At 39.0% G+C, this 10,029-nt stretch overlaps 1 protein-coding gene across 1 annotated transcript; it reads left to right on the top strand.

Annotated features, from left to right (window-relative positions):
• Positions 1–1,287: 1,287 nt before the first annotated feature.
• Positions 1,288–9,820, top strand: SYT4 (synaptotagmin 4). The gene is made up of 4 exons (XM_058824156.1): positions 1,288–1,330; positions 4,038–4,852; positions 6,405–6,525; positions 9,513–9,820. The coding sequence occupies exons 1-4, from the start codon at positions 1,297–1,299 to the stop codon at positions 9,818–9,820; spliced, it is 1,278 nt and encodes a 425-aa protein (XP_058680139.1). The 5' UTR covers positions 1,288–1,296.
• Positions 9,821–10,029: the final 209 nt, after the last annotated feature.

Below are 10,029 nucleotides of genomic sequence, written 5' to 3'. Positions count from 1 at the left end.
TTTGCAGCTCTGTTTGACAAGGAGTTAGCTTGGTTTATTATACACTGTAGATATTCTAGTTATAGGCAGCCCTGCTTTCTTGTCCTGCTCCCCCCCCATTCCTCCTCTATGCCACACTTTCCCTGTCTCCCCACCACATTCTCAGTTCACACTGGGAGACGACACATCTAAACCAGTAAAATCTAGAAGTAAAGTCATCTCTTTCCCAGACCTGCAGGAAGATCAAGAGGATTTCCAAACTGGGGGCTGAATGTTTATGTGGGGGTGGATGTTGGGAGGAAGCAGAGAGGAGGCACAGGGAAAAGTCACATCCGGAGTTTTCGTGACTCAAATTCAGTAAATTCATCACGTCAGTCATAGGAAAATCGTGTGCCCTGCAGCTGGAGCCGAGGTGTCTGGACTCTCTCAGGTTGGCAACTCTTTCACGTTGTTGTTGTAACATACACAGCTGATAGTTAACTAAGCAAATGAATACATCTTTCCCTGGCAAAAGGGGCACACCCATGTCTTTCTGAGGGTGCTCTGAATCACAGACATTGCCATCTCACTGTCTGTGTCCGGTGGAGGGGTGTGTGGGGGAGCTCATAACCTGCAGCAAGGCAGTTAAAATAATCGATGAGTGCGTGTTCAATCCCAAGACAGGGACGGGGAGAGGGGGAGGAGGAGGGGGTAGGAAGGGAGAGAGAGAGAGACAGAGAGGAAGGGAGGGAGGGTGTGGTGGCTAGGGAGGGGGGGAGGGAGGCGGCAAAGGTGCTGATTTCAGCCCTGTAGCGTCAGGATTGCGTCAATTTGGGTTTCAACCACGTACTCAGTCTCAGAGCGGAGCTACTCAGAAGAGCCAAAACAGGAAGGGGGTTGCAAATCAGTGTGCAAAGGGGAGGACCAAAGGTTCCCCTCCCCCCTCTCCTCCAGTCCCGTTGCAGCCTCCTCCTCCACTGTCCCCACTGCTCGTGTCTCCGGGTTTTGGGTGGTTTTTGTTGTTGTTTCTTTTTTTCCTCTCTCTGTAATTTTTTTTTTTTTTTTTTTTAACTGCGCTGGCAAAGACTGTTACCCGGGCGCCGTGAGAGCGCAGAGCCAGGGGACAGCAGGGCAGCGAGCTCAGCGCCCCGGGCGGGTCGCTTGGCATCCGGGGAGGCGGCTCCCGCATCCCGGACAGCGGCTCCCGCATCCCGGACAGCGGCTCCAGCACCGCGGACAGCGGCTCCAGCACCGCGGACAGCGGCTCCAGCACCGCGGACAGCGGCTCCAGCACCGCGGACAGCGGCTCCAGCACCGCGGACATCACTCGCCACCAACATGGCTCCGATAGCGGACAGCCGCCAGCAGTTCGGTAAGCGCGTCCCGGCTCCCCGCACCCGAAGCCGGGCGATGCTCCCCCTCCCCGGGAGAAGAGCAGCCTCTGCTGAGCCTCCCGGTGCCTCCCAGCACGCAGCTTGTTGGGAGGGACCTGGTTTTCCCCCCAGTTCTCTTCAGGTTTCAGAAGTTGTGCGAATTTGCTTTCTTTCCCTAATCTCTCTTCCTTCCTCCCTGCCTGTTCCTCCTCCCTGGTAAAGTACCGGAAGAGATAAAGAGATTTTTGTAGGTGCGGTTCTGGATGAGAGGGGTTTGGTGCTGTTTTCCGTGTCTCTGTTAAAGTAATGTGCATCAAGAGTTACATGGTGTAAATGCCACAGAGAAAAATCTTTGTTCAAGTCATTCTTGAAATAATTGCCATTCCTTTTATTCTTATTGTAGGTCAATCATTAGTTAAAGAGCATTGCTAGGAAGAAGAAAATACAGGATTTCAGTGTTTTTAGCTGAACAGATGCATCTTAACCAACCTGGTTTCAATAACAAAGATGACAATGAACTTTTCAGTTTTGTAATTTCTATGCCATGGATGCAGTGAGGTATCAGAAGTTTCAGAAGCAATCATGTCTGTGCACTTATAAAATACATACATAAGTTGCTTTAGGGAGAAAAGCAGTAAGAGGGAACATTTCTGAACTCTGCTTTACAAATATTGACTCTAAACTACATTAGGCTTCCTTTAGCAGTGGTTTGATTCAGGGATCATTCCACTGACTTAGTGACAAGACTCCAGATTTATATCACATAACCGAAAAAATAACTTCTCCCAGAACTAGTAGGTGATGTTTTCTATTAATGCACTGCCTTGAATGTTAACCAACTGATTATGACAAAAGCAAAAAATTCATTTTGTGACACAATTAGTTGTAAATATAAAACCATTTTAGTTACCATTTTATCTTCTTTCCTGTTCCACCCACTTGAGGTTTCTAACCACACTTGTGACATCTTGCTCTTGCCTAATTACTTATTTAAGAAAGATAATTAATATTTTAAACATCAAATTGATTGTACCACTACTTCCAGTAGTTGTAGAATTAAAGTAGATTATAATATCCATTACTATAAAAAGTATATTATCTCACGAAAAAGTATTGTAAATGTACAAACCATTCTTAAAAGATATTAAAGTATTCTGATTAGTTTCCAAATACTTTTAGCTTTCTATTTATACCATGTATACTTAAATGTTTGCAGCCCAGGGAATTCTTGAAACTCAAAACCATGTGCTTAAGTTAGGAAAAATACTTTTTGCTCACAAATATGGTTGTCAGTCATTTCATTAAGTTCCTGCAATTAAGTGCATAGACTAGTACAGCTTGTAGGCACCAGGAAAGTTGTCATAAAAAATTAACAGCCAGGCCTGATCCTTTCTGAGCTGGAACATTATGTCCTACTTTGCTCTGATAGTATTGTTGTGGTTTTTTTTTTTTTTTTTTTTTTTCTGAATCATCACACTAAAAAGCAAAGGTGTATTGGCAGCACATTTATCTGCTCAGCTTTTGACCGCATGAAGCTGATTTAGTAATACAGGGGGATGGTTCCTCTTTACTGCTCCAGAATGACCAGAGAGAAACAGAATTGTTACATAATTGCCTTTATGCATAAACAATGTCAAGACATTAATATTCCATTGTACGTCCACTGTTGCAGGGAATAAAGGTTAAACTCTGATTGTTACATTGTGGGAGGTTTAAACTCACTTAGTAACGTTACTTATGGGCAAAATTGGATTTCTAATTAGTTGTGCTCATTCACCCTTTGATGCGTGCTTTGAAGGGCTAATGATGCTCCATATGTAAATAATATATCCACTTGGCAAAGGAGGTTGTAACATTTGCCCAGGTTTCTCTTTATTCAGCGTAAGTATAGAATTAATATTAAACTGTGGAGGAATTATTTTTTCTTATCTACTCCTAAGAAGTACTGACCTTTTCTGCAAACTCCCCATAAGCTTTGCTCCAGTGACTTAAATGCTTAGTGGTTAACATAGATAAACTTAACATGATTTTTTCAGCTTTGAACTCATATGTGCTACCTAATATCACATCCATCTTGCTATAAGACACTTGCTATATAATTTTCCCAAATTTTCTAGATAGATTTCCTCTTGCAAAGTATTGAAAATCCCAGTGAAACTGTTGAGTGCTATAACCTCCAATTAAACTCACTTCTTTCAAGAGATACCCACAGGCAATTATGGGAACAGACCATAAAAAATAGCTAATTGAGCACACAAAGTATTCTAGGAAACACTATGGAAAGCAGATGATGTATCTAAAAGTAATACTTATTTCAGAGTGTGTTTGAGCTAACCAAGAAACCTCCATAAACTCAAAGCTGAAAACAGCTGAGAGCTGGTATTATTCACAGACATATAAGCTCAGAAACTACACACAGAAGGTTAAGACAGTATAGAAATTATGAACAGAGATCATTATTAGGATGGGAATAGTATTCTCCTCCCTAACTCTGCTTGTATGGAAAAATACTATCATAACAAGTGTGCCTTGGAGTGGGACTGCACACTGGTGCCTGCAGGTGGCAGAGCACTTCCAGTCTGTCAGTCCTGCTGATATCACTGTCTCCTATCAGTTTGTTTTACCTAAATTATTGCTTTATGAAGTATCATGCAGAATTCAAGGTACTGCTGCTTATGTGCTTGTTGCTATTTATTTGATTTTCAGATGAAATTCCTACTGTGGTTGGAATCTTTAGTGCATTTGGCCTTGTCTTCTCTGTCTCCCTCTTTGCTTGGATCTGCTGCCAACGCAAATCTTCCAAGTCCAATAAGACCCCTCCATACAAGTTTGTCCATGTTCTGAAGGGGGTTGATATCTACCCTGAGAATCTCAACAGCAAGAAGAAGTTTGGAGCAGATGATAAAAGTGAAGCAAAGAACAAATCAGCAATGCCAAAGAACTCTCTCCATCTTGACCTGGAGAAAAGAGATCTAAATGGCAATTTCCCCAAAACAACCACAAAAATGCAGGGCTCTCCAGATCTTGAAAATTCATCTCCTAAGCATTTTGCAGAAAGGAAGAAAGATTCAGTATCTCCTGATAGCTTAAAATCCATCACTTCTCTGTCATCTGAAGATAAACAAGACAAGCTAGGAACTCTCTTTTTCTCCTTAGAGTACAACTTTGAGAAGAAAGCATTTGTAGTGAACATCAAAGAAGCTCGTGGGCTGCCAGCAATGGATGAACAGTCAATGACTTCTGATCCCTACATCAAAATGACAATCCTGCCTGAGAAAAAGCACAAGGTGAAAACCAGAGTGTTGAGAAAAACTTTAGATCCAGCTTTTGATGAGACTTTCACATTTTATGGGATCCCCTACAGCCAAATTCAAGACTTAACACTTCACTTCATGATCTTGAGCTTTGACAGATTTTCCAGAGATGACGTCATTGGAGAAGTCCTCATCCCCCTTGCTGGAATTGAACTGTCGGAAGGAAGGCTGCTAATGGACAGAGAGATCATCAAAAGAAATGTTAGGGTAACATCTTTTTTACTCAAAGTTTGAAAGTGTTGTGATAGGGTTAGCTATGATTCTTGTATAATGCTGCTGCCATCTTGGAGAGAAAAGCCAAAAAGCTCACAATGCAATTCCTGAGATGCTTTCCTAATGGCAGTGTGAGGAAGTCATTACACAAATGCAATAGAAAAAACCCATTACAACAAGCATGATGAAAGAAATTGCTAATGCCCTAAGCTCTAATTTCTTATTCAGCAGGTTTGAGTGGACCAATTCCAGTTAGCTCAAGCTGACTCAAACCCCACTGATTTGCTTTTAATTGCTTTTAAATGAAAGAATAAAAAATATTTATGTATTATTGCCTTTCTCCTCCATCCCCTTTTATATTTGACATCATTCTTTCTTAAATCTTACTGAAGTCAATGGAAATATCACCTGCATGGGTTGTGTAGCACATTCTTGAGGAATGCAGGTGGTCTTTAGTTAGGGAAGTGGGATTTGCTAGAGACTATGTGGTTGATGTTGTAGCATGTTCTTGCATGGTGGTGCTGTCATCACTTGTCTCATGAGCAGCAGCTGTACTAAAGGTAGTAAAGGTGGAGCCATAGACTTTGTGGAGTTGCCAGCAAAACTTCCTGACTTTACTGGGACAAAAATATTTAATGCTGTGTTGTCTCAGTTCAGAATGCAAAGGTCATTTATAACAATTCCAGCTGAACCACAGAAATGCACAGGCATCAAACACACACACTCTTAAATCTCTGCTAAGGAAGTGGAATGTGTATTGACTTTCACCATGATTGGTTTCAAATGACAAGCATAATGCCTAATAAAATAAATGTCTAATAGTCAATATACCTATAGCTAATACTGTCATTTTGTAATTCTATCACTATATGACAACAAATATAAGTATGTCACAGGATTTTGTTGATAACTTATTGGATTTTCTGGTATATAAGGTACTATCTGCTCTTGTCTCCCTTGCCTTCCTTCTCCATTTGAAATACACTACTCCTCCAAATTCAAATCAGATAATGATAGAGAAAATCTTTCATCTCACCTTTACTTCATGTATATTGTACTACTTTAGAGAGTGTTAAGGGATAAGATTTTACTGATAGCTTGAATCCTTCCTGTTTAAAGCACTTTACCAAATATTTTTTCTTTACTTGTACTACATTTTTTCTCCTAATTATATCTTCATGGAATTTTGCTTTGTTTAAGATAAGTTTCTTTTTTTAGCTGTGATTCTTTTTTCCTCAGGATTTTATTTGTACTGTCCAAAGACAGTAATGTCATGTCAACTTACATTGTCCATTTATTTTTTAATTTTATTCAGTCTGAAAACCAATCATAGGAAAAGTTATATAACTAATATAGAGGAAAATTATAATCACTATGTAAATCAGAATAGCTATATATGGTATGTCCTTTTATACAGCTTCAGAGCATTTACTTCTGTGACATTCCATAAACCCTTTTAACTCTGGTTTAAAGCTTGGTCAATATAAATGCTTATAAACAGTTTTATTACTTTTTTTTTTTGTTGTTTTTCCTTTAATTTCCTCAGAAATCATCTGGCCGTGGAGAATTACTGGTCTCTCTCTGTTATCAATCTACAACAAACACACTCACTGTCGTTGTTCTAAAAGCCAGGCATCTACCTAAATCTGATGTGTCAGGATTATCAGGTAATGGTTTTAATAATGAATATGCCCCAAGAATATAAAACAGAATGACAAAAGACAGCTGAAAGGTGGCATTTCAAAGACTGAAAATATTCCATACATGCAGAAATGGTGTTTCTATTATTTACAGCCTATTCATTTCATTCATATCTAGGTCAGTGCTTTATTTCCAGGGTATGTATTTTACAAATTTGTTCTTCAATCACATCAAAAAAAGGTGACATCTGCTAGCAGTGCAAACCAATGAGTTTTATGATTGTTTTGAACAGAACCCATCTGCCATAAGCGTGGGATGTTGTTTGCAGATACCAAAAGCTTTTATTTATGACAAAAAAATGAGTTTATTTGTAGAAGATCAGTATTGAGTGAGATCATCATATAATTTATCTCAGAAGAAAAGCAGCATCTTACCTCTGAGTTGAATTTGAGCACTAACTGAGCACTAACATTTTTTGGCAAGGTGAGAAGGTGAACTGTGCCAATGCTGGGAGGATGCTGCAGCATGACACACGTGCTTTATCATGTGCCAAATTTGGGGTGCATTAAGAGGGATCAGGTTTCATCTTCTCTTCTCCCTGTCTGCTGCCATTTTTCATTCAGTGGAACTTCCTCTGAAGCCAATTCTGGAATTGCGCATAGAAGACACATTAAGGCTATATAACATAACAACAGTGTAAAATTTAATGTCGTGTATATAAGACTGCCTCACAAAAACAACAGTACACAAAAAAGGGCTATAGTACCACATCTGCTGTTGCTTCTTTATAGAACTTATAGTCTTTAATTTCACTCAATATTATGAAACAAGAAGAAAAGGGAGTAGTTTTAGGAAACATTGAATAATTATCACTGCAGCCAAAAATACAGTTTTTCTGTTTTTCATACCGCAATTCATCTGGAAAGTTAGCCTAGCTTGAATCCAATGCAACAAACCTATAGGCAACTCTCATCAAGTTCCATTTAAATCTTCCTTTTGATCTAAATTTTGTCCACATATCAGAAGGAGAAAAGATGTATATTGAGCCTAATAATTTACTTGACTAAAAGAGAGGATATGTATTTTTAAAAATCAACCCCAAAGTCGCAGGAGATAGTGGTTGTTTCATGAAGACAGCATGACAAAAAGCTGATCTTAACAGACCTGCTTGATGTTTACCCAGATGGGAAAATAACTTGGTAAAAAAAGCCCTTCCAGTCACAACCTGGACCCTATGGAACACCATTTTTTTTTTTTGCAGCTCTTACAAGTAAAGCTGTAAAATCTGTTTGCATTTCTTGCATCCCCTGGGAGAGCCTTGCTGACTATAATAGGAATGCACTACTTCTGCAGGCAGCCATGTTGCACCTGCACTCCTACTCCATTTAAACAGTTTTCCATTATTTTCTGTTTGTCAATAAGGCCAGGTGCAATAGATATTTGGATTTCAGCACCATACTGCACTCAGGACACTCAAAATTTCCTCTGAGACTTTCCCCTCATCCCAACATTAATCTTGGAAAAAGAGAAGAGTGAAGTGGTGTTTCTATGGAATAAAATAAACAATTCCACAATTCAACCTCCTAGAGAAGAGGGGAATTTTTTATACTCAGAAACTTTTCCATTTTCACAACTCCTTGATTTCCTTAGTCACTGGTGCTCAGGGACCTTTGTTAGCCTAATAAAGTCAAGTGGAACTCTCTAGCTTTATCTAGTAGCTGCTCAAAAGTAACAGAAAACTTCCTCTTAAACTAAATGGAAACCACTGATTGATATTGATTTTGATGCTTCTAATGCTTGCATGGCATACAATATTTCAAAGCCAGTGAGTGTTTTTATTAAGCCCTGGTTTTGAAATGTTCATTATGGTGATAGAATATGAAAGTGAAGGGGTACCCCATTACACCCCACTTATGGTAGACACTTATTGTCAGTTCAAGGAAAAACATAATTTTTACTTATCCAACCCGTTCAGTCTGATAACTGTGACATAAAATACGTAAATACTGTTCAGTTTCAGTATTACTTATTTTAAAAAAGTATTCAGGAGTTCTTGATGATTAACTTGGTTAATTGTTCACATAAACTATCATGTTTGACTGGGTTCAGTAGAGAAGATTTTGTACTACATCACTGCACCATGAGAACCTGGAAACAGGCCCACACTTTCACTGAATAAATGCCAAGGTAATTGAAAGGGTTGGCTTTTAAAATGTCTCCTCTGAAAGAATAAATATGGCCATTATTGAAGACAATAGCAAGAGAACCTCACAGCAATTAAATAATTCTGATGAATGCAAACACTCAAAGTTGGTTGGCAGCTAAAAATATGGACATTTGTCCTTCCCATATTCAACAGTAGCAACACAGGTGTAAAGACACACATTCCAACAGCGAACATACCCTTTCATTTAAAGTTTAACATCAAATTTATTCAATAACAATTGGTGGCCTCAATTTAGTCAGGTGAATTGACTTCTATAGGATTCCAGCAGAAATATCACACCCATTCTCTCAGCCCAAGTTTATTCACTCCTTTCTGAAAATTTTCTTTTCATGGGTTTGATTAGTGCTGATGATTATACCCCAGCAGAATGTGTGAAAAGCCAATTTCTGTCACACTTAAATGTGCAATGTTACATATTTTTCAGAGACCTTTAGAATTTTGTGCACTTCCTGACCATCTTTGAATGTGGTAGATGTGTTGCTGGTTTCATGGACTGCAGGACAGGATTTATCTCATTAAGGAAACACCTGTACTTGGTAGCAGTCTAAACTTCACTGCCTGCCTTGAACACAATTTTGGTGACCATAAAGGGAAATTAAAGGGGCTAATTCAGATGCATAGAAAAAAAAATTAAAAATTGGATGAGAGGAATCAACTTTAATAAATTGACAGAGCTACTCATTGTGGTGTAAATATATCGGATAATTGTGGAATTTACCATAAATTACATCAAGGAATTTCAACCACTGTACAATAGCTGATCTGTGCTCTTTCTTTTCATTGCAGACCCTTATGTCAAAGTGAACCTGTACCATGCCAAGAAGAGAATTTCTAAAAAGAAAACCCATGTGAAGAAGTGCACCCCCAATGCAGTGTTCAATGAATTGTTTGTCTTTGACATTCCTTGTGAGGGCCTTGATGATATCAGCATTGAATTTCTGGTTTTAGATTCAGATAGGGGGTCAAGGAATGAGGTCATTGGCAGATTAACCTTGGGATCTTCAGCAGAAGGAACAGGTGGAGAGCACTGGAAAGAAATTTGTGAATATCCTAGGAGACAAATTGCCAAGTGGCATATGTTATGTGATGGTTAGCAGGTTAGAGAGGGGTTGGATCTTAAGAAACTATATATATTTCCGTAGGCAAGGAGCAGGTTTTTTTTTTCTTTGCTATGTATAATTACAAGCTTTTAACCACAAAACTTTTTTTTTTCTTTTTTTTTTTTTCAAGGGGGGAGGGGTGTTTGAAATAAACTTGAATTGAATTATCAGAACAGAAGGTGACTTAATTTTCACAGTAAATA

This window comes from Ammospiza caudacuta, chromosome Z (genome assembly GCF_027887145.1).
Source record: "Ammospiza caudacuta isolate bAmmCau1 chromosome Z, bAmmCau1.pri, whole genome shotgun sequence".
Taxonomy (NCBI): domain Eukaryota; kingdom Metazoa; phylum Chordata; class Aves; order Passeriformes; family Passerellidae; genus Ammospiza; species Ammospiza caudacuta.
This window is presented reverse-complemented; position numbering and strand designations above follow the sequence as displayed.

Coding starts and splice junctions, on each gene's coding strand:
- SYT4 (XM_058824156.1), top strand. CDS start 1,297: ATGGCTCCGATAGCGGACAGCCGCCAGCAGTTCG. Junction 1,331..4,037: donor GGACAGCCGCCAGCAGTTCG/GTAAGCGCGTCC, acceptor TTTGATTTTCAG/ATGAAATTCCTACTGTGGTT. Junction 4,853..6,404: donor TCATCAAAAGAAATGTTAGG/GTAACATCTTTT, acceptor TAATTTCCTCAG/AAATCATCTGGCCGTGGAGA.